This window comes from Ceratotherium simum, chromosome 26 (genome assembly GCF_057802395.1).
Source record: "Ceratotherium simum simum isolate JZ-2026a chromosome 26, ASM5780239v1, whole genome shotgun sequence".
Classification (NCBI taxonomy): domain Eukaryota; kingdom Metazoa; phylum Chordata; class Mammalia; order Perissodactyla; family Rhinocerotidae; genus Ceratotherium; species Ceratotherium simum.
In genome coordinates, this window is record NC_141925.1 from 21,129,702 (window position 1) to 21,154,732 (window position 25,031).

At 42.7% G+C, this 25,031-nt stretch overlaps 1 protein-coding gene across 4 annotated transcripts in view; it reads right to left on the reverse strand.

Moving 5' to 3' along the window:
• The window catches only part of LOC101392595 (rho GTPase-activating protein 17), a 93,900-nt gene that overhangs the window by 44,024 nt on the left and 24,845 nt on the right, over positions 1-25,031 (reverse strand). For all 4 annotated transcript variants that reach the window (XM_087417158.1, XM_087417155.1, XM_087417157.1 and 1 more), the window contains exons 2-6: positions 17,986-18,025; positions 13,787-13,891; positions 4,267-4,340; positions 2,397-2,508; positions 1,811-1,887 (exon numbers count right to left, since the gene is read on the reverse strand). In XM_087417158.1, coding sequence (XP_087273284.1) covers positions 1,811-1,887; positions 2,397-2,508; positions 4,267-4,340; positions 13,787-13,891; positions 17,986-18,025 — 408 coding nt within the window. The remainder of the gene's footprint in view (positions 1-1,810; positions 1,888-2,396; positions 2,509-4,266; positions 4,341-13,786; positions 13,892-17,985; positions 18,026-25,031) is intronic.

The following is a 25,031-nucleotide window of genomic DNA, read 5'->3' on the forward strand; positions in this document are numbered from 1 at the left end:
ACCCCTCTCCTGTGGTGTCCAACCATGGAATCCTTGCCATGAGAAGCCCCTTGCTCTCCTGCTTTGATCTGGAATGTTCCCTGTGCCACTGGGAGTCAGTTCCTACTCTTGAGGATCCCTTATGACTCTTCCTGCTACCACCCTGACCTGTGATTACTTTCAGCAGGTAAAAGCCAGAACGTGAGTCATGCAGCTAGAAAATGATAGCTATGAAAGCACTTTAAGAATTAAAAACACTTGTAAGAATTAATATTCTAAAGACACTATCTATAGCAAATGTGAAACATAATGTGGAATATTTATGTTCCTCTTATAGTAAGTCAAAAGGACTGAAAGAACAAAAGAAATATACTGTAGCAAGAATAGGGAGGTGCATGGGGATAATATCTAAATCAACTTCTTTTTTTTTTTTTAATTTTTTTTAAGATTTTATTTATTTATTTTATTTCCCCCCAAAGCCCCAGTACATAGTTGTATGTCATAGCTGCACATCCTTCTAGTTGCTGTATGTGGGACGCGGCCTCAGCATGGCCAGAGAAGCGGTGCGTCGGTGCGCGCCTGGGATCCGAACCCGGGCCGCCAGCAGCAGAGCGCGCGCACTTAACCGCTAAGCCACGGGGCCGGCCCTAAAACAATTTCTATTTGGTTTTCAAGTGTGTTTTGACCTTCTGTTTGAATACGATATGGCTGCCATTGTGAAAAGTTCTAATACTTTAAACACGGATATTATATAGATGCAGCGTGAAAACCCACATTAGCAACTTATCCAGCTTCCCAGGTGCTGCACTGCCCCCAGAACTCTATGCTCTGCCTCTCTCACATTCCTGATGAGACGCACTCCTCCATAGCAAGGTCAGCAATCTGTCGAAGCAAAAGTGGCGATGCTATGCAGTGGACAGAGCTTGGACTTCGGAGCCTGACATGCTCAAGTTTGAAGCTTGGTTCTAACTTCACTAGCTGTGTCACCTTGGGACGTCACTTAACCTTTGTGCCTCAGACGCCTCATCTGTAAAACTAAATAACAAACACCGTCTGTCTTGCAGAACTGTTATAATGAGCAAAGGGGAGAAAAATATCTATGTTTGCTTGTGTGTGCATATAAAGTGTGACATATAATGGATTCCCATTTAATGTTAGCTATTTTCATTTCCCTCCAGGGAAAAGCCATAGGAATACGTAAAAGTGAAGAAGAAATATTCAACTGTTTCAGATTATCCAACATCTACGTTGATTAGTTAAGTGAACAAGACCATGAGTGCAGGATCAAGAATCAGTGTTGAAATCTATGGGATACATGTATTGCAGATGTAAAATTCCTGGCAGATAAGCATCTATAATACTGCTCAACCAACTGCAGGGAGGGAGCGTTCACGGCCTTCTTTAATTAACCATTAGAGCATTCTTCCTGATCTTCAGCAAAACTCTACCTCATGGTGGCCTCCACTCCTTGGTCCTGGCCCACGGGATTCTAATCTCACGTGTACACACGACAAGGAGACGGTGGACTTTACAGTCAGCATCCCAGCTCTGGCATTTATTATCTCTAAGGCACGAAGCAAGTCATAGAGACACTGCGTGCAGGTTCCTCCCTTATCTGTAAATCAAGTCTCCTCTCAAAAGTAGGGATGTTACATAACCTGCTACCCCCTGCTGTGACTTGGTCTGTGGGTCAAGTCAAGTGTGTGAATCTGTGACGACTTCCATTTTGTCTACTCAGTGGTCTTTCTCTCATCCGTGTTGGGGATGGGGATGGTTGCTAGGGATGTGACATAATACTGCATTACTGGTTACTGTTACAGCTTTACCTTACCTGGCTCTGACCGAATCCCAGTCTAACACCAATTTAGCGAGCTGTTTCCTCTGTTTTTGGATGTTGGGAATCTCCAGCTAGAAAGAACATACCACATACGAATGGGATGAGCTTTTGGGTTTTTAGCTTAACATCTGCAAGTACAATATTTGTCTACAAGTTTTTTTTCTCTTAGGCAAAGAATTTTTTTTTTTTGTGAGGAAGATCAGCCCTGAGCTAACATCCATTGCCAATCCTCCTCTTTTTTTGCTGAGGAAGATTGGCCTTGGACTAACATCCCCGCCCATCTTCCTCTTATATGGGACACCGCCACAGCATGGCTTGACAAGCGGTGTGTTGGTGCACGCCTGGCACCTGAACCCACGAACCCCGGGCCGCCGAAGTGGAGTGTGCGAACTTAACCACTACGCCACCAAGCCAGCCCCATAGGCAAAGGATTTTGTATCCTCAACTTATTTCCCTTATTTCCAAAAAGAAGCGTATGTCAAAGCCACTGATTATTGTTAAAATTAGACACAAGCAAACCATTCGCCAACCAGCCCACACCAGTCTCAGCTCTTCTACACCACACAGCAAAAGCACCCACCTCTGCTATGCCATATAAAGGGTCCACAATCTCTTTCTCAAGGAAGACTTCATGCTGAGAGAGTTCTAGAGCCAGCTGATTCTCAGCATCTCCACATGTCTCCAGCATCTTCCTTTAAAAACAAGATGCCCCAACAACAAGCATGTGTTCATTAAATCAGGCACCTGATTACCATGTTACCCTCCTTCTGCTCTCTCTACGATGGGAACACATCAGGGCACTACACAATAGAGCCTTAAAAATGTCATGAACTTAGGGTGTCACCTAAAACCTGAGTCCACAGATTTGAGCTTTAAAATAAAAACGACGTTCTCAGGTAAACCTTGTGCGTGTGTGGGTGTGGGATGTGTGTAAACAGTGAGGGCGCGACTCCCTCAAGGATGAAGCTCTCATGTCAGGTGAAAACCAAGTGTTCTCAAAAGCACCCTGAGAATCTTTACAATAACACGTAAAGTCCATTACGTATTGTTTAATGTCTGCTAGTGGCTCCAGCCAGGCAGTGTTTCCTTCCAAGTTAATGCAAATGCTGCTTTCCTGCTGGGCAGAGGAGGCAGCGGGCTAACATTTGCAGGCCATGTTACATGGAACTCCTGTTTTCACTGTGATTTTCTATGAGCATAGAGTTGACTTCACATAAAGTACACTTGCAAAGGACGCAGTTGTTCTCTCTGTGTCCCTCACTCCCTCCTTTCCGTCTTGCCCCACCCGCTCACTCTACGGGATTCTTTTGAAATTAGAAACGTGTGTGGCGCTGGTAGGAGGTGGCCATGGAGCTGTAGTTAAGACGTGATCTCTGGTGCCCAGCTGCCTGAGTGTGAACACAGGCTTTGTTATTTACAACTGTGTGGTCTTGGGCCATTTACTACCCTCTGTGATTGTCAACGTCCTCATCTGTAAATGGGGTGTTAGTATCCCTACCTCCCAGGTTGTTCTGAGGATTGAATGAGTAAGTACATGGAAAGTACGTAGGACAGTGCGAGCACAAAGCAGCACTCTCCAACAAGGGTGTTGATGATGGCAATGGTGTGAGGAAGTATAAACACGGAAACACATCCAGGCTGGACGAACAGGGATGCCAGCATGCAGGCACGTGCCACCCTCCTCTCAGGGCCACTGCCCCCAAGTATGGGAGCACAGAAAGGACAGAGGAAGGGGTAAAAGTGGGAGGAAACCATTTATCTTTCAAAGAACGAAGGGAGACCTGTAGGACATACAGCATGGCAGACGCCAGGAAATGGGCTAAAAAGTCCAAAGACCATGGCCTGCTGGGAAGCAGGGCCCACGTTACCACAGGGGAGAGCAGGCAGGATTAAAGGACATTGGACTCATAGAGAAGCAGGTAGAAGGAATGGTAAACCTTCCCTCTTATAGCGAAAACAGCTTTATTATCAAGTTTTCAAATTATTTATATAATACATGTTCTTTGAAAAAAAAAAAATCCAAGTAATTTAGAAAACACACTATTTTGAGACAACACCACTGACATTATGGTGACCACTCTTCAAGGAAGTGACTCTTAAGCACTGGAAGGGACTTACAGTTTATAAATCTGAGTCAACACCTGGAACAGGGCAGGGACTGAGTTCTTTACACCCAAGCTGAGGGGATAAATATTGACTCTATCAACTCTTTTCACTAGCAGCCCTTTCTGTCAGCCATCCTGGCTCCTCCTAAAACAAAGATTCTCCAGCATCCCAGTGGCCTAGACCCCACTTCCTCCACAGAGCCTGAGCCGTTCTCCTGGCAGATGAGCCAGTGCCGTCATGCTCATGGTCCTCCGGTCACACATGGGCCATGGACACCACCCAGCCATCCACTTCCACCGACCCACAGGGCGCCTGGCTCTCTTTCAGAACCAGCCAGCTCTTACCCCAGGAGAGAGTCTTCCAGCTGAGTCGATGCTTCTTGCATGTTCTGAGCAAGAGCTGTCAGAGGGAGTTTTTTCTGGAAGGCAGAAGACAGTGTGTTTTTTTTTATGATTATGGACACCCATTCTCTATTACCTGCTTCAGTTCATCATTCATTGATTTCTCCTCCAGGCAGACTGCACAGGTAAGAGACAGCCTGTCTGGGGTCAGGTGCTGGTCTCAAAGGTATGAGTTGTGGGACTTCATCTCTGCATCAGTTTCCTCAGGCCTAGAACACAGGGACGATAATGGTGCATGCGTCCTAGGGCTGTCTATTGCTTAATGGAGATACTCAAAGTCAAGTACTGAGCACGTGGTATGTACTCAGTAAATGTTAGCTGCTATTATTGTTGTTGTTGTTGCTGTTACTATTATCATTAATTAATCAAGTGCATACTATGTCCCAGGCACTGGGGACATAAGACACAGACACTGCTCTCTCATTATCACGACAAATAAATGCACTAAGGTACCCAATTTCAAAAACTTTTACTGGGATACTCATTCTTAAATTGGCTCTTAATTTGGCTGTAATAATAAAGATTTAGTTTTAGCTGTATATCTAAAAATATCTGGGTAAATATTCAAAAACATGTTTTTAAGGTTTTTAAGCACAAAGCCATTCACTTTCCTATCAGAGATTAGTTTTTCAGCTGGAAACGACCATAAAGAACATCTGATTACTGTTCTGATTGTGTAGTCAAGGAACCTGAAGCCTGGCCAGAAACCCCCTGAGAGGCAACAGAGCCAGACTCAGGCCTGGTGGCCCGAGCCCCAGGTCAGTGTATTTTCACCACTGACTGATGGCTTATCTCAGAATCTGGGCAGAAGAGGCCTGGAAAGTAACAAGTAGGCTGGTTACAACCCACCATCTGCTAAGAAACAACAGTTTCAATGCTGCACACCCCAGATAATTTTGTCTTCCCAGTAGGAAGGGCACTCATGTCACAGACACAGGGTCCCTCTTGCTGCGGCCTCGTTGTGCCTTGACCTCAGGCATGTCACCTGCCTCTCCTGCCTCCAAAGGGCTCCATCTGATGCACTTCCACCTGTGTTTTCTTGTATTGTAGACTATCTCTAGAAGGCTATCATGGAACTGCTAACACTGGCGGTCCTGGAGAGGGGAACAGGGAGCCCGGGGAACAGGGCTGGGAGAGGCCCCACTTTATGTTCTTGGTATATTCTGGAGTTTGACCATGGAAATGTATAGCCTATTCAAAACAGTACATTGAAATTTAAAAATAAATAACAACAATATACTTACCCATCTCTCTGCCCCCCCAACCCCCCAAGTTATTCTCAAATAAATAAGTAACAGGCCTCACCTGCCCCCAGTAGACATTCCTGCTTCCACATTCCAGACTCTGAAGATCTAAGAAAATGGGCTTTAACTATTATAGAGGAGAATTCACATATTTTGGTTATGCTGCCTTTCTAAGGGAATTTAAATCTAGAATAAATGCAATAATCAAGGGATATACATTTTGTGCAACCCTGGAGCTCTGTGGGTCCATGGGAATAAATCATAAAGAGAGGAGTCTATTTTGACAAGTGTCACTCAAGCTCCCAGCTGTAAATAGCCTGTGGTTTCCATGCCCTGACCCCAAAGCCACAACAGTCATGTTTTCTGATATATGTACTAAGGACATTCTGCTTACTTTATACTTGAGCTCCCTATCAAAGTTGCTGTCTACCAACATCAAACTCCTCCACGGAGCGGACTGAGAGCTTCCTAGGCATGAACAGCTTTTTAATCACCAGGGATTTGTTTAAAAGGCTCTAAAGTCATAGTTTATAAAATGCATGTTGAGCCAGCCCTGATGGCCTAGCGGTTAAAGTTGAGGGTGCTCTGCTTTGGCAGCCCAGGTTCGGTTCCTGTATGTGGAACCACATCACTCGTCTGTCAGTAGCCATGCTGTGGCAGCAGCTCACATAGAAGAACTAGAAGGACCTACAACTAAAATATACAACTATGTACTGGGGCTTTGGGGAGGGGAAAAATACGCATGCCAATTGCACAAAAAGAAGTCACTCCAGACTTAATACAATGCACAACATGAGCTCTGTCGTGTCAATGGCTTGAATTGAGAAGCCCACCCCTTCCGTGTCTCTTCCCTCCAATTCTTCCCTCTTCACATGCATGGGAGCCTCTCGTGGGGCCTTTGGGAGGCTCCCTGTGTTTCTAGAGCCCTCTAGACTGCTGTGATTTTGTCCATATTATACGACCCCTTGTGGTCAGCTATCTTCTTCTACAATTTCCATGGTGACTCCTCTTCCCACATGCACAGTGTAGACACCCTCACAGCCCTGTCTTTGGCACTTTTGTTAGAGGTTGGAATAGGAAGGCTAAGGCACTAGGTTTTGTTTTATTTTTATTTTATTTATTTTATTTTATATTTTATTTTTTTTACTTTACTTTACTTTACTTCTTTACTTTTTACTTTACTTTACTTTACTTTTTACTTCACTTCACTTCACTTCACTTTATTTTAGTGAGGAAGATCCGCCCTAAGCTAACATCCACGCCAATCCTCCTCTTTTTGCTGAGGAAGACTGGCCCTGAGCTAACATCTGTGCCCATCTTCCTCCACTTTATACGGGACACCGCCACAGCATGGCCTGACAAGCTGCGCCTCTGCGCGTGCCCAGGATCTGAACCCGGGCTGCCAGCAGGGGAGTGCATGCACTTAACCGCTACGCCACGGTGCCGGCCCCGTCATTAGGTTTTAGAAATGAGGGCCAGGCACCCTTGCCTGGAATATGCCCATCACCTGCCCCTCATTTCCCTCCTTCATGGCTGGGCCACCAACTCCTCCAGGAAGCCTCACCTGACTACCTCTCTCCTCCTTTGGTGCCCATTCCTGGTCCTCCCATAATGCCTTCTGCATATTTTGTTTAGCATGTTGTTTTATAATTATCCATTTGTGTGTATCTCTCCTACCAGGCCATGAGCACCTTTAAGATGAAGACTATACCTTATTCATTTTATATCTCCAACACTTTCATACAGTAGATGTTTTGTAAATATTAGTATAAGGTGTTTGTTTGTAATGAAAATATGTGACACTTGGGCTGGCTGCAAAGCAGTCAAAAGGAAGAGCAAGACATAACTGTGTGAAGGACAATAGCATATAGCATGGATGGGAGGAAGCAGGAGACAGTGAGACTGAGAAGGGAAAATACCATCAGATTATGAAGGGCTTAACCCATGCGAAAGAGTTGGTCTTTAACCCAGGCAATGGAAACCAGTCGGTGTCCCGCCACAGAAGCACCACTGGTTTTATGGGACACTTCCTTGTGTGGAACTATCCCTCCAGGCATTGCAGAAGTTGACAGCAGTTTGGTCCCCACCCTCCAAATGCAGTAGTGTCCCCCAGTCTCTACAGCAACGAAAAATGTCTCTACACATTTCCAAATATCTCCAGGAGTGTAATTCTGGTCCCTGGGGAGAACCACTAAGCTAACATTTTCTTTTTAGGCAGGAGGATGACACGATCAATTCATATTTCAGGAAGCCAACTCTGGTGATCAGGTTGGAGAAAGCCTGGAAAAGAATGAAATTAAAGGCAGGAAATGCAGCTCAGGAGGTGACTGCAACAGTCCAGGTGAGAAGTAATTATGTCTTGCATTAAGACGAAGGTGGTAGAGATGGACAGAGGTGAGGAATTCAAAAAACATTCACAGAGAGAATCACAGGATTTGCTAATCAAGCAGCTACGGGAGGGTAAGGTCAAAATAAGAGGAAATATGAAATTACTCCCCACTCTACCTTACACAATAGGGAGGGTGGAATTCAAGAGTCAACACAGAAGGAAGGACTGGTTATGCATTCTATAATAGACCTGTAGGGGAGGAAGTTGTTTGCTTGGTTGAAAATGGTTTAGAAGTCCCTGGCATAAATACATCAGTTAGAAGACATGAAAATAGAAGAGATGGCCCAAGGAATGTGACTGCGAGAACAAGGAGGAAAAGGACAGAACCTTAGGAAACAATATGGAAAGGGTTGACAGAGCAGAAGCCATGGCCAGAGAATGAGAAGGAGTAGTGGGGGAAGAACCAGTGGATTGTGTCTGGTTCTGATGGACAGGATCTACAGCAAGCATTCCCAGAATTGTAGGTGTGTGCAAACTTCCACTCCTTTGATATACGCTATGGCAGAAAACTAAGTATTGCGCAAGAGAAGAATAACCCTGTTGCCAAACTGTGCCATAACTGTCTGTAGGAAATACAAAAAGAAAGGTGACATACATCATCTGCATACGAGTTCTTACTTTTGAGACATCTGGTGACAAACAAAATAACATAGCAAATTATAGTTTGCCTGTTTGCCGCTGAAACTATCATCTTTGTGTTTTTGTTTATTTATTTATTTATTTTTTTTGGCGAGGAAGATCAGCCCTGAACTAACATCTGTTGCCAATCCTCCTCTTTTTGCTGAGGAAGACTGGCCCTGGGCTAACATCCATGCCTATCCTCCTCTACTTTATATGGGACGCTGCCACAGCATGGCCTGACAAGTGGTGCATCAGTGCACGCCCGGGATCTGAACCCGGGAACCCCAGGCCACTGAGGTGCAGCATGCGCACTTAACCTCTTGCGCCACCAGGCCGGCCCCGAAACTATCATCTTAATTCTCTACGGGCTTCCAAAGGTTAGCATGTACTCATAAGGAACCAACTTGCAAAACCAAGGACAAAACTGCCTAATGAACAAAAGTTTCTGTGCTCTACTGCTGGTACACGGGAACCTGGATGGTCTGAAAAAATGTATCCTGGAGTAGCCATTTGATTGTTCTCCTAGAGTCCATCCTTCTTTCTTTCTGTAACAGTGTCCTGCTTTCTCTTAGGGATCTACCCTGTTCTTGATGAAGGCTGTGAGTTGGAGGTAGGTCCACAGCCCATGCTCTAGAGGTGAGCCATGATTACCTTAAGCCAACCAGTACATCACGTCTCCTCACCCAACCTTAACCCCTACCCATGGGAAGTAGAGTGGAATGGGAATATTCAGGAATGTGGAATGTGACCCAATACAGATCAATGCAATGGAAAGAGATTTTCACTTGCCAAGGCCTTGGAAAAAGAAGTTTTCTCATTAAGAAAAGTACTGGAAGATTAAACAACCACTGGGTCAAAAAAGAAATCAAAGAGGAAATCAAAAAATACCTTGAGATAAATGAAAATGGAAACACAATGGTCCAAAATATACGGGACGTAGCAAAAGCAGTTCTAAGTGGGAAGTTTATAGCCATACAGGCCTATCTCAAGCAACAAGAAAGAGCTCATATAAACAATCTGACTTTACACTTAAAAGAACTAGAGAAAGGAGAACAAACAGAGGCCAAACATGGTAGAAGGAAGGAAATAATAAAGATCAGAGCAGAAATAAATGAAATAGAGACCAAAAAAATAAGAGAAAAGATCAAGGAAACTAAGAGCTGGTTCTTTGAAAAGATAAACAAAATTGACAAACCCTTAGCCAGAGTTTTCAAAAAAAAAAGAGAGGGCTCAAATAAATGAAATCAGAAATGAAACAGAAGTTATAACAGACACCACAGAATTACAAATGATCACAAGAGATAATTACAAATAATTATACACCAACAAATTGGACAACCAAGAAGAAACGGATAAATTCCTAGAAACAAACGATCTTCTAAGACTGAATCAGGAAGAAATACAAAATCTGAACAGACCAATTACTAGTCATAAAATTGAATTAGTAATCAAAAAACTCTCAACAAACAAAAGTCCAGGACCAGTTAGCTTCACAGGTGAATTCTACCAAACACTTAAAGAAGAGTTAAGGGGCTGGCCCTGTAGTTAAGTGCGTGCGCTCCGCTGCTGGTGGCCCAGGTTTTGAACCCCAGGCGTGCACCGATGCACCGCTTGTCAGGACATGCTGTGGCGGTGTCCCATATAAAGTAGAGGAAGATGGGCATAGATGTTAGCCCAGGGCCAGTCTTCCTCAGCAAAAAGAGGAGGATTGGCATGGATGTTAGCTCAGGGCTAATCTTCTCACAAAAAAACAAAGAAAAAGAAGAGTTAAGACCTATCCTTCTCTTACTATTCCAAAAAATTGAAAAAGGATTGCTCCCAATCTCATTCTACAAGGCCAGCATTATCCTGATACCAAAACAAGATAAAGACATGACTAAAAAAGAAAATTATAAGTCAATATCCCTGATGAACATAGAGGCAAAAATCCTCCACAAAATATTCACAAAACAAAATCAATAACATATCAAAAGGATCATATATCATGATCAACTGGGATTAATTCCAGGGATGCAAGGGTGGTTCAATATCCACAAATCAATCAATGTGATACACCACATAAATAAAACAAAAGATGAAATCATATGATCATCTCAATAGATGTAGAAAAAGCATTTGACAAAGTTCAACATACATTCATGATTAAAAATCCTCAGCAAAGTGGGTATAGAGGGAAAATACCTCAACACAATAAAGGCCATATATGATAAAGCCACAGCCCCCATTACAGTTAATGGTGAAAAGCTGAAAGCTTTTCCTCTAAGCTCAGGAATAAGACAAGAATGCCCACTCTCGCCACTCTTATTCAACATAGGTTTGGAAGTCCTAGCTACAGCAATCAGATAAGAAAAAGAAAAAAGCCATCCAAGCTGGAAATGAAATAATAAAACAGTCACTATTTTGCCGACAATGTAATATTGTATATAGAAAACCCTAAAGTTTCCCCCACACACTATTACAACTAATAAATGAATTCAGTAAAGTTGCAGGATACAAAATAAATATACAGAAATCAGTTGTGTTTCTATACTCTAACAATGAACTATCAAAAAGAGAAATTAAGAAAATAATCCAATTTAGGGCCAGCCGCAGTGGCCTAGTGATGAAGTTCAGTGCGCTCCGCTTCGGCAGCCCAGGTTCGGTTCCCGGGCCCAGACCTACACCACTTGTCTGTCAGTGGCCATGCTGTGGTGGCGGCTCACATACAAAAAGAGGAAGATTGGCAGTGGATGTTAGCTTAGGGTGAATCTTCCTCAGCAAAAAAACAAAGAATCCAATTTATACTTATATCAAAAAAAAAAAAAACCTAGGAATAAATTTAACCAAGGAGGTGAAAGACCTGTACATTGAAAACTATAAGACATTGATGAAAGAAGCTGAAGATGACAGAAATAAATGCAAAGATATACCATGCTCATAAACTGAAAGAATTAATATTGTTAAAATGTCCATACTACCCAAAGCAATCTACAGATTCAATGCAATCCCTATTATAATACCAATGGCATTCTTCACAGAACTAGAACAAATAATCCTAAAATTTGCATGAAACACAAAAGACCATGAATAGCCAAAGCAATCTTGAGAAAGAACAACAAAGCTGGAAGTATCACGCTCCCTGGTTTCAAACTATACTACAAAGCGGTAGTAATCAAAACAGTATGGTACTGACACAAAAACAGACACACACATCAATGGGACAGAGATAAGAAAGCCCAGAAATAAACCCCTGCCTACCCAGTCAATTAATATATGACAAAGGAGGCAAGAATATACAATGGGGAAAAGACAGTCTGTTCAATAAATCTTGTTGGGAAAACTGGACAGATACATGCAAAAGAATGAAACTGGACCACCTGCTTATACCATATACAAAAATAAACTCAAAATGAATTAAAGACTTAAACGTAACACCTGAAATCATAAAACTCCTAGAAGAAAACAGAGGGAGTAAACTCTTTGACATGGGTCTTAGCAATATTTTTTTGGATATGTCTCCTCAGGCAAGGGCAACAAATGCAAAATAAACAAATGGAAACATCAAACTAACAGCTTTTGCACAGCAAAAGAAACCATCAAGAAAACAAAAACGCAACTCACGGAATGGAAGAATATATTTGCAAATGATATATCCAATAAGGGGGTTAACATGCAAAATATATATCAAAAAAGACAAACAATCTGATTAAAACAGGAGCTGAGGACCTGAATAGACATTTTTCCAAAAAAGACACACCAATGGCCAACAGACACATGAAAAGGTGCTCAACATCACTAATCTTTAGGGAAATGCAAATCAAAACCACAATGAGATATCACCTCACACCTGTCAGAATAACTATTATAAAAAGACAACAAATAAGTGTTGGTGAGGATGTGGGGAAAACAGAACCCTTGTATACTGTTGGTGGGAATGTAAATTGGTGCAATCACTGCAGAAATCAGTATGGAAGTTCCTCAAAAAATTAAAAACAGAACTACCATACAATCCACAATACCACTTCTCAGTATTTACCTGAAGAAAATGAAAACATTAATATGAAAAGATATATGCACCCATTTGTTCATTGTAGTGTTATTTACAATAGTCAAGATATGCAAGCAAACTGAGTGTCCTTTTGTAGATGAATAGATCAAGATGTGACATATATTTAAAATGGAATATTACCCATAAAAAAGAATGAAATCTTGCCATTTGTGACAACATGGATGGATCTAGAGGGCATTATGCTAATTGAAATAAGCCAGACAGAGAAAGAAGAATATCATATAATTTCACTTATATGTAAACTCAAAAATAACAAAATAAATCAGAAACAGACTCATAGATACAAACAACAAATTGATGGTGGCCAGAGGGGAGCCAGTGGGGGGATGGGCAAAATAGGTAAAAGGGATTATGAGGTACAAACTTCCAGTCACAAAATAAATAAGTCATGGGGATGTAATATACAGCATAGGGAACACAGTCAACAATATTGTAATAATTTTGTATGATGACAGATGGTTACTGGTCTTATCAGGATGATTGCTTTGTAATGTATATAAATGTCGACTCACTATGCTGTACACCCGAAACTAATACAATATGGTATGTCAACTATACTTCAATAAAAAAGAAAGAAAGAAAACTATGGGAAGAGACACTCTCTACTCTTGCTGGACATGCATGAAGAAGCAAGTAGCCCATGGAAGGTGCTGGTAGCCACCTTGCAACGAGGAGTGGTGGCCATTCAGGGATAAAGCGGACAATGAAGAAGCCAGAGGGGAAAGGAAAGAAACTGGACTTTTGGTTGTATCATTGCAATGCTAGATGAATCCTTATCTCAAGTCCATCCCAACTTCTGGATTTTTCAGTTAGTAAGCCAATAAATTCTACTTTCTAAGTCAACTTAAGCTTTTTGCCATCAAACTATTCCTAACCGACATGTCCATTCTCTTCTCAAGAACAAATGGCTCATGGAGTCTTTAAAAGCACCTGGAGAAAATTCAGGGTGAGCAGAGCTTTCAGCTCAGCGATGTTCTAAGCACAAAAGAATGTTCTGGTCAAGCAGGTGTCATGAGCATGAACAGTGATATAAGGTACAAATCTGCAGGCAAATCTGCAGGCAAATCTGCTGATGCTGCCTGGGAGAAACCAACTGATCAAAGGGTGAAGAGCCTCCCAGAGACAGAAGAACTATGGCTCTGAGTCGCATCGGATACTCACGTGTCTCCTCTCAGCATCGGTGCCATGCTGGCCCTGGAAGCATGCCATCAGGCGCTTGTGGGAATGGTGGCACACTGACCGCACGGTGTCCAGGCGCCGCTCGATCTGACAAAACAGAGATAAGCGAGTCATTTGCAGGGCTTAAGAACAAACAAGAAACTCAGCCTCTTCCTGATGTGGTGTTTGCTAACAGGCAGGAAAAGCATCCTGTAGTCTCATTTTTTAGCTCTTGGTTGTAAACGGAAATGGTTCCCGTTCACCTACACCAGGGTTTCTCACTATCGACATTCTGAGCCAGATAATTCTGGCTTGTGGGGAGCTGTCCTGTGCATGATGGTATGTTTAATTTTTTAATTTTATTTATTTATTTATTTTTCCCCCAAAGCCCCAGTAGATAGTTGTATGTCATAGTTGCACATTCTTCTAGTTGCTGTATGTGGGACGCGGCCTCAGCATGGCCGGAGAAGCAGTGCGTCGGTGCGCGCCCAGGATCCGAACCCAGGCCACCAGCATGGGAGCGCACGCACTTAACCGCTAAGCCATGGGGCCGGCCCATGATGGTATGTTTAGCATCATCTCCGGCCTCTACCCACTAGAAGCCAGTAGCACCCCACTCCCCTCATTGTGACAATCAAAAACGTTCTCCAATATCAATTGATTATTGTCAAATATCCCCCCCAGAGGGCAAAACCACCCCTGGTTGAAAATCACTGACCTCCCTTACATGGAGGGTTTTAGATCCCTTAAAGGCTGACTCTATGTGCAGGAGGAGGGGACAGTCCTGACTCAGACTTGCTATCAGAAAGAGTGGTGGCTGTTGAGTGACACACTCCACCACCAGCAAAGGCCCAGGTCCAACCTGCAGAACTGCCAGTGAACATGCTCGGCCCAGACCCAGAGCCACTGCCAAGTGGGAAAACCCAGGGGACATTCAGAAGCTCTCTCCTGCACGTGGCGATGAAGTCTTCCACGCAAAGTACATCAGACAGAGAGTCAGGATAAATGTTCCACAATTTACACGCAAGATCAGTGCTTTTTAAACTATTCCTTACTAAGCTTGGGGTGGTTTTTTGTTTGTCCTTCTATTTTTTTTTTTAAATAAACCTCTAAAGCAGAATGGACAGCCAGCAGTGAGAAAGACTGACTTAGGGAACCATGCATCATGATTAGCTTTCCAAAATATTATTGCTGGGATATGGCTGTTTATGGCCAAGAGAGCTGCTTTTAACAGGAAGGAATGCCAAAAATGTGTACTCTGATGACTCATTAAGAATGAGAGCAGTGCCTTAGGGAAGCTTTCTATTCTAAAGAAAAATCAACAAATTCAAAGGAGAATACTGTTTTTTTTTTTTGGTGAGGAGGATTAGCCCTGAGGTAACATCTATTGCCAATCTTTCTCTTTTTGCGTGAGGAAGAGTGTCCCTGAGGTAACATCTGTTGCCAATCTTCCTCTATTTTGTATATGGGACGCCACAGCACGGCTTGATGAGTGGTGTGTAGGTCCATGCCCAGGATCCAAACCCACGAACCCCAGGCCACTGAAGTGGAACGTGCAAACTTAACCACTACGCCACCGGGCTGGCCCTGCAGCATACATTTTTACCCCAAAATATTTTCTGTAATAAAATGGTTTTGTGCCTCTTTCTCAAAGGTCCTCACTGCACCAGCAGCTTTTCTTCAGATCTAAGCCCCAACCACCAGGACTCTGACGTGGCAGCATGTTTATATTTAGGACCAGATGCCACATCGCCTTCCCCAAATCTTATAATGGCCACATTTGAAAACATTGGAAAACTGATACACACTCTTCCTTTGCCACAAAAGAAGGGGAAAAAAACCCAAACTCCATTTCATTCTTTTTTTGTGTGTGTGAGGAAGATCAGCCCTGAGCTAACATCCATGCGAATCCTCCTCTTTTTGCTGAGGAAGACCGGCTCTGAGCTAACATCTATTGCCAATCCTCCTCCTTTTTCTCCCCAAAGCCCCCAGTAGATAGTTGTATGTCATAGTTGCACATCCTTCTAGTTGCTGTATGTGGGACGCAGCCTCAGCATGGCCGGAGAAGCAGTGCGTTGGTGCATGCCTGGGATCTGAACCCGGGCCGCCAGTAGCCGAGCGCGTGCACTTAACCGCTAAGCCACAGGGCCAGCCGTCCATTTCATTCTGATTCCAATTTCCACTAGAATGTAAAGTCACAGGAACAGGGCCCTTGGTCTGTTCTGTCCACTGATTCATCCCAAGTGCCTGGAATGCCGTCTGGCACATGAACGGAAGATGCTCACTTAATATGTGTTGAAAGGACAAGTATGTATGAGTCCCTGTGCAGGCATTAGATAAACAACAGTAAATAACTTGTGGTCCCCCCATAAATTGTGATTCACAGCTTCCTGGGGAAACCGCATATAAGCAAAACCAACAGGCAGCCTCCTGAACTGCTCTCACAGATCTGAGAAAAGAGGTGGGAGGACATGGCACACATTAAGGGAAGTTTCATACGAGAACGCACCAGAAACAAAATCATCTCTGTGCCTTGTAATCCGTTCCCAGCGCTTCCAAGCTGAACTCCTTCAACCCTCCTAGGAACCCTATGGGTTGGATACTGCTACTACACTCATTTTAGAGAAGTGGAAACTGAGGCACAGGGAGGTAAAGTAAGTCCCTGAGGCCACACAGCCCGTCAGGGGCAGACCTGGGATTCCAGTCCACGTAGCTGGGCACCCGACTCCACACTTTTAACCGTGACTCTCCTTCTTCATAGTTAAAACAACAAAATCAGAGGGAGAAAACATCAGTCCCAGTGACGGCAGACATGGAGTGAGCATCTGTGAGAAAACAGGAGTTCCTAGAAACTGGCAAACTCCTCAGGCCCCAGTGGACATTTGGGCAAAGGGACAAGAACAGACAGTTGCCACCTGAGTTCCATGTGAACTCTGCCCTCCTCCAACGGCCTGTGAGGTCCCCTGGCCTCATCTTAGGCCTCAAGGATTAAATGAGATAACGTCCATTACTGATGTGGGATGTGGGAGGGAGACACTGACATGAAAACCTAATTTACTTAAAGATTAACTGCAGTGAACAATATTTCTGATAGTCTGAAAATTAATTTGAAATATATGATAAAAACCAATGAGGAAATACTGTTAAGAACGTGATCCTTAATTAAATAAATCTTTAAAAATACTTCAACTCCTTAATAAAACGTTCTAGTCCTCAAAAAAAGAAAGGAAAAAAAGTGCTCGTAAAATGTTCCACCTGCAGAAGGCTGTCATAACTGAGAAGGATGTTCTGGCATGGTGTGGTGGAAGCAGCATTTTTCTCAATTATGCCAACGCCTTCTCTCCATAAGAAGAGACAGAAAGTCACTTGGGATCATATCCTTAGTCTTCGGGGACCCACTGGAGTGGACCTGCTGCAGGTTATGGAAATGAAAGGCAAGAAGGCTGAATAGAAACCTCCGTGCAGAAGGGGTTCTGTCGCTCCCTAAGTATTCTGGTGCAGGTGGGGATGGGTGCAGTGTTGTGTATAATGGGTCCAGTGCCTTCTGGAAGAAACTCCAGCCCCAAAGTTAGGGAAACCTGTTGAGAGACGGAGTGAGTGGAGAGGCCCTGGGTAAGATCCCTGGTGGGAAACGCCCCTCCCTACAGAGAGGAAAGAAAGTCGGGCTGATGATGTGAAGCCACCCTAGGGCCTCAGGGTGGTTCTGAGAGATGTGGCCATTGTCACTGAGACTCTGAGTCCCTCAGGACACAACTCAGGCCAGTGTTGGGGAACAACAGCGAGAGAGGGAGAAAGAAGTCAAACTCCAGGTTGGAGGCAGTGGGGCCCTTTGCTGCAGCTGGCAGGGCCTGTCCCATCAAGGGCACCACCACAGCAGTGAACTAGAGTCCCCCAGCCTGCCCAGGACCTGTGAGCAGGCCACACTGCCAGTGGACTGGCCAGGCCCCTCCCCCACCCCCACCTCCACACCTGGCACTTGAAAACAGGACTACCCCATTTGAACATCATAACATGACACCAAATTTCAGATCCCCTTTCTATCACCATGCAACTCAACTGCTTTTCCTTCTGCTCAAAACCATTAAATAAAGTAATTTTATTCTGTTTCAGGTAAAAAAACCCATACGTTTCAATTCTCACCTATGGGTTTTGGTTTTTTTTCCCTTTAAACAGAGCACTGAAAAAAGATTTTATTTTGTTACCTGTAACAGATCTTCACTGAGCACTTCTGTTTTCTCGGCTCTGTGGGAAAAATTAGAAATTCAGAGTTAAAAATCCAGAAATGAAAAGGCACTCATGAAATTTAATAACTCTTGTCCTGGAGTTTAAAACAAAACAGGCAGAAATGAATGATAACAAGGGGAGAAATTTTACCAATTTTTACATCAGAAGGCAACTTAAGCAAAACCAAAGAAAAACAAACAAAAGTTTGCAGAGAACAGGAACTGAACACGAGAACACGTGATCTAGACCATCGCTCTCACACTTGGGCACACACAGAAGCACCCATGGAGGCGAGGGGGTACTCTGATTTAAACATCATTTTCCGGGTCTCACCTCAAGAGTTTCTAATTCAGTAGGTCTACACTGAGATCCTGCATTTTTAACAAGCTCCTCCCTGCCCAGAATTCCACAGCAGGAGGCCTATAGGCCACACTTGGAGAAAACGCTGCTCTAGAGAAAATTAAACTTCAGTCCTTCAAGTTATCATTTCTGAGTTTCATAGCCTTATTGAAACAAGTTTGTCACAAATCCAGAAACATTATTTAATGATTCACATACAATAATAACAACAGAATGTTCCCTCCTTCAGATATCTCATCTTTACTTTATAAAGAAACGAAGTATTTTCACAACTTTCCCTATCTATGCTTTAGAACTACTGTTGACTTCACTGACCTTTCCAGAAAACCGACATGGCGGCCAACAATCAGCTGAGGAGCATTTGGAACTGCTAGAGTCTCACTGGCCAGATCACAATAATTTTGTTTTGTTTTGTTTAGAGGAAGATTGACCCTGTGCTAACATCTATTGCCAATCTCCCTCTTTTTTTTTCTTTTTTCTCCCCAAAGCCCCAGTACATAGTTGTATATCACAGTTGTAGAGTTGTAGCTCTTCTATGTGGGATTCCGCCTCAGCATGGCTTGATGAGCGGTGAGTTCAACAATTTTTTAAGACTCTTCTCTGCAGTTCAAAAGGGCAGCATTGTTGATATACATCGCAGCCAGAATTACTACAAAGTGCCATTTTGGACTTCTGGTTCAAATAGTGATTTAAGCTAAGTCATTTAACAGCCCTACCAAATTCCCATGGAAATGAACAAGGACATTTTTAAAGGAAAAAGAAAAAGGCTGTTTCAGCCCTGAACATTGGAGGGGGGAGACAGGGGGAGAGTGAAGGCCACCAAGGAACCGGAAATTATGAAGCCTTTCCATAAGATATACTGCAGAATGGAAGGCTGCATGGTCTTGCCCATGAACCAATGTAAGAGAAAGAAAAGCTGTTTGGCAAGAAAGTGGATGGGACCCCCTAGAATGACCTCAAAACACTGCTTAAGCTCAGATCAGCACAAGCTGCAAGGATGGTGGTGCACACCTCCAACCTATACTCAGGCGATGGCATGTCAAGGAAACCCAGGCATTGCCACACAGAACTCCAGTACCAGTCGTCACTGCAGTGCCCCAGTTCACCTGGGGATGCCCACAGGAGTGCCTCCCTCACTGGTTTCTGCAGGAAACTGGAACTCTGACCTGACTCAAATACCTCCCAGGTCCATGGGAGCAGAGCCTGGAGATGAGGACAAGGATCAGCTTCCAGAAGAGGCCAACTCGCAACTCCGTGAACAAGTTCTGTAAGCAGCAGGCCAAAATAGGCCATCCCAGCCCTCACTTGGCACGCATGGTGCCAGGCATTGCTGAAGAGTCAAACACAGATAGTCATACCAGTTAGGGAAGTGGAGTAGGGCCCCAGCTGACCATGAGCTCAAGCAGCCAGCCTCAAAAAGAGCCCTGACACACAAGGGGTGAAGGGGAGCATTTATAGGGTGACTGACAAATAATAATGCACAACTGGAATCTCACAATGTGATAAACTATTATGACATCAATAAAAAAAATTAATAATAATAAAAAAAGAGCCCTGACAGTTGGCCTAGCAGGGCCCTACCTGGCATGAGACGCCATAGCTTCACCATTATTCCCTCTCACCAACAGCCTCGCCCCTCTAGCAACACACCACCACTAGATTGTGTAACTTTCACCTTGTCTTCTCTGGGCAGGACCCTGGACACCTGACAGACTCTGGAATCTCCTTCTGTATGTATAAGCACACACAGAGCAAAGTCCCAAGGCCTTAAAATATTCACAAATTCAAAAGAAGAGATTCAGAGCAAATACGTCCTCTAATGAAACTAAATTATTTTAAAAATAGAAGAAGAAAATTTAGTTTAAAATCCCACTCTGGGCTATTAGCAGGTGTGAGAGAGTTAGTAACAGCTCAGTGATACAGGAGAACCAACTGTGTGCATCTTTTCCCAGCTCCTGTTCAGTGACCTCACACTGCTAATCTGAAATGAGAAATCAAATACAATACAAACAAATGCAAACAACACAAATCAGGGCTTATTCTTTCCTTTCTTTTTTTTCTTTTTTGGAGAGGCAGTTATATGAACACGGCACTGCCATAGCCACAAAGAAAATAAAGCAAATGTAAAAACAAAGCAAGAATTAACTTCAGAAAAAAGAAAAATCCACTGGAAGGACAGTCATAGTGCTCAGCTGCAAATATCTGATTGGATATAATAACGTAAACATCAAATAGCAGTATCTCCAAAACCTGGAACATAACTGTATTGGAAGGATGAGGGAGCAGAAGCAGAGAAGAGGGTTATACAAGAGCCCTAAACCCTCATTGATCCTAAGAAGAAATCAATAAATAATACCTAAACTTGATAACTCAAGGATAGCAGTTTGCACATATTATTTATAAATCTGGATATGAGTAAATGCCAAAATAAACAGCTAAAATTTGAAAGTAGTTGCCTCTTCGGTTGGGGAATCTCAACTGGGAAGGTGGGGAGAGTAGGGACAGAACCCACTGTGCTTCCTGTTAAGCCGTTTCCTATTATTTGACTTTTGAATCTACATGTAAGCATAGTCTCACATTTTAAGATATAGTATGTTAGTTACATTTTTAAGTGACATTCTTGATATGGATTCAAGTGATGCGTAACTTGAAGTGAAGCATAACTCTAACTGTAAAGCAATGGGTCCAACTGTCAGCCTGTAGAAAAGCACACAGAACACATACCTCAGAGCATCCAAAATACAAGGCAAATCAGTACATTTATTGTCATTTTTTCAAATGAGCAACTGAACCCTTTGCTTTAAATTTAGAGACACTTCACCTGAAAAGGTATTTGCAGGCTGAAAAATACACAGAACACATTATATGAAAATGTTAACTTACAGTTTAAAAATAAGTTTACCCTATGTTTCCTGCCTTTGTGGACACTCTGTATATTACATTGATAAAATTCTGATAAAATTCACTTTAGAAAGAGATCCAATGCATTTTCTTAACCAGATTTTAAGGTTCACTGAAATTATTAAAAATTATCTAGGGCCGGCTCTGTGGCTTAGCGGTTAAGTGCGCGCGCTCTGATGCTGGCGGCCTGGGTTCGGATCCTGGGAGCGCCCGGAGGCACCACTTCTCCGTCCAACGCGAGGCCGAGTCCCGCGTACAGCAACTAGAAGGATGTGAACCTATGACATACAACTATCTACTGGGGCTTTGGGGCGAAAAAGCTGAATAAATAAAATCTTTAAAAATTATCTAAAATCAGGGAATATTACTTTCCCCCCAGCTTTACTAAGGTATAATTGATAAGTAAAACCCTATATATTAAAAGGATACAGTGTGATGACTTGATTTACATATACATTGTGAAATGATTATCACAATCAGGTTAATGAACACATCCATCACCTCCCATAGTTATCTTTTTTGTTATAGCTGTCTGAGAATGCTTATGATCTACTCTCTTAGTAAATTTCAACTATATAACACAGTATTAGTAACTATAGTCACTATATTGTTCATTATATCCCTAGAACTTACTCATCTTAATTGGAGGCTTCTACCCTTTGACTAGCATCTCCCCATTCCTCTTACCCCCAGTTCCTGATAATCACCATTCCACTCTCTGTTTCTATGAATTCGACTTTTTTTTTTTTATAGATTCCACATATAAGTGAGATCATACAGCATCTGTCTTCCTGGCTGGCTTATTCCACTTACCATAATGTCTTCCAGCTTCACCCAAGTTGGTGCAAGTGGCAGGATTCCCTTCTTTCTCATGGCTGAATAATATTCCTTTGTGTATGTGTGTGTGTGTGTGTGTGTGTGTGTGTGTGTACACAACTTTATCCTTTTATCTGTCGAAAGACACTTAGGTTGTTTTCATATCTTAGCTATTATGAATAATGCTGCAGTGAACATGGGAGTGCACATATCTCTCTGGGATATTGATTTCGTTTCCTTCGGATATATACCCAGAAGTGACACTGCTGGATCATAGGGTAGTCCTATTTTTAATTTTTTGAGGAAACTCCATACTGTTTTCCATAATGGCTGTACCAATTTACACCACCAACAGTGTAAAAGGGTTCCAATCTCTCCATATTCTCGCTGACACTGGTTATTGCTTGTCTTTTTTGTGTGTGTGTGTGAGGAAGATCAGCCCTGAGCTAACATCTGATGCCAATCCTCCTCTTTTTGCCAAGGAAGATTGGCCCTGGGCTAACATCCATGCCCATCTTCCTCTACTTTACATGGGTCGCCGCAACAGCATGGCTTGACAAGCGGTGCATTGGTGCGCGCCCAGGATCTGAACCTGCGAACCCTGGGCTGCCGAAGCGGATCGTGCGCAATTAACCGCTGTGCCACTGGCTGGCCCCTGCTTGTCTTTTTGATAATAAACATCCTAAGAGGTGTGAGATGATATCTCACTGTGGTTTTCATTTGCATTTCTCTGATGAGTAGTGATGTTCAGCACCTTTTCATATACCTGTTGGCCATTTGTATGTTTTTTTTGGGAAAATGTCTATATAGGTCCTTTGCCCATTTTTTAATTCGATTATTTGGCTTTTTGGCATTGCATTACATGAGTTCCCAATATATTTTGAATATTAACCCCTTATCAGATAGTATGGTTTGTAAATATTTTCTCCTATTCCATAAGCTGCCTTTTCATTTTGTTGATTGTTTCCTTAGCTGTGCAGAAGCTTTCTAGTTTGATGTAGTCCCATTTGTTTATTTTTGCATTTGTTCCCAGTGTTTTTGGTGTCATATTCATGAAATCATTGCCAAGAACAATATCAAGGAGATTTTCCCTGTTTTCTACCAGGACTTTTATGGTTTCAGGTCTTACATTTAAGTCTTTAATCCATTTCAAGTTAATTTTTTGTGAGTGGTATAAGGTAGGTGTTCAGTTTCATTCTTTTCCACGTGGATATCCATTTTTCCCAACACCATTTTCAAGAGGCTATTCTTTCCCTATTGTGTATTCTTGGTGCCCTTGTCAAAGATTAGTTGACCATATATGTGTGGGTTTATTTCTGGGCTCTCTATTCTGTTCATTGGTCTATGTGTCTTTTTATGCCAGTACCATACTGTTGATTACTATGGCTTCCTAACATAGTCTGAAATCAGGAAGTGTGATGCCTCCATCCTTTTTCTTCTTGCTCAGAATTCCTCTGGCTATTTGAGGTCTTTTGTGCTTCTATACAAATTTTAGGATTGTTTTTTCTAGTTCTGCGAAAAATGCCATTGGAATTTTGATAGGGACTATATTGAATTTGTAGATCGCTTTGAGTAGTATGGACATTTTAACAATATTAATTCTTCCAATTCATGAATATGGGATATCTAGGAAAAATTACTTTTAAGTAATCATGATTGTGGAATGTAATCTACAAATTGGGGTGACTACCTCACAGAAAGATTACTCCATTGGTTTGTGCTATCCTCACCTTCATGTTAGGGAACCACCACTGTCCCCACCTTCCCCAGTGTGTGGTCCAAATGACCTGATCTCCTTCTTCACTGTGACTGGTCCAAGGCTCAGTCCTTTCTATGCTGAACTGCCTAGGAGTGTTCATCTTTACTAGAGACGTGGAATTTTTGCCTAAGGAAAGTCCAGCAATTATTCAGAATACTGGCCAAGGTGCCCATTGAAAGGCATTTATATTAGCCAAAGAAACTTGGTTTTACTGAGATGTATTAACTTTGATCAGTTTCTGTTAATTCATCAATAAAGCAAAGGGAGAGGGAGCAACATACTGAATTTATTAGGGCATCTAAAGACAAAAATGATCCAATAATAAAAATAATACTTGTTAAATCGGATTGTTTTAAATCAAACATTTTGCTACACGGACCTGAACTTTTTGTATATGGGTTTTTTTCTGCTTTGTCAGAGCCTTCCTTGTGTCCAACGTTTGGTGCTTGAAAACACACTTGAATGTTTCCTGTCTGTAACTGGAAAAACAATATGAAGCAGGAAGGCACTTCCTGCTCGCCATTTTACTCTGGGGTTTGTTTTTTCCTATGTAAGCCACTGTGCAATTTCACTAGGCATTTAAGCAAGGCTTACGTCAGGTAGGATTTTTTAATTTATTTATCACTTTTTGATACAGCATAAAATTTTTTCTTCCTAACTCGCAAAGCCTAAAAGCAGCAGTGCTGTGCAGGCCTTGATATGTTTCACCTTTCCCTTGACTGGTTGTGGGAACGTCCAACCTTTCACTCGTGGTTAACAGGATGTTTCACTCAGCCCATGACCTGGCCAGGAGAAAATAGGCACGTTCCCAATCTGAAGGAGTTCATCTTAACAAAAAGACAGAAATGCTCCTACTAGGAGACAGGGCCAAAGGAAAATTTCCAATTGTCCTGACAATTTCCATCTCCAATCGCGGACTGATTTCTGGAGGAGTTCCTGTCATCACTACACACAAATGCCAAATGCCCCTATTGTGAATGGCCATTTTGTTTCCCAAGTACTGACTACTGCATTCAGGGACATACATCTTCATAAAGCGTGTACTATGGGACCCATGGAAATAAATGCTCAAGTCCATACCTTCAATGCATGCTGGGATCCTCCAAGCACTGAGCATTACTGACCTAATCTCTGCTAGAGAAGAGAGTTCCATGGGGACACAGACCAAGTCTACCTTACCCATCACTC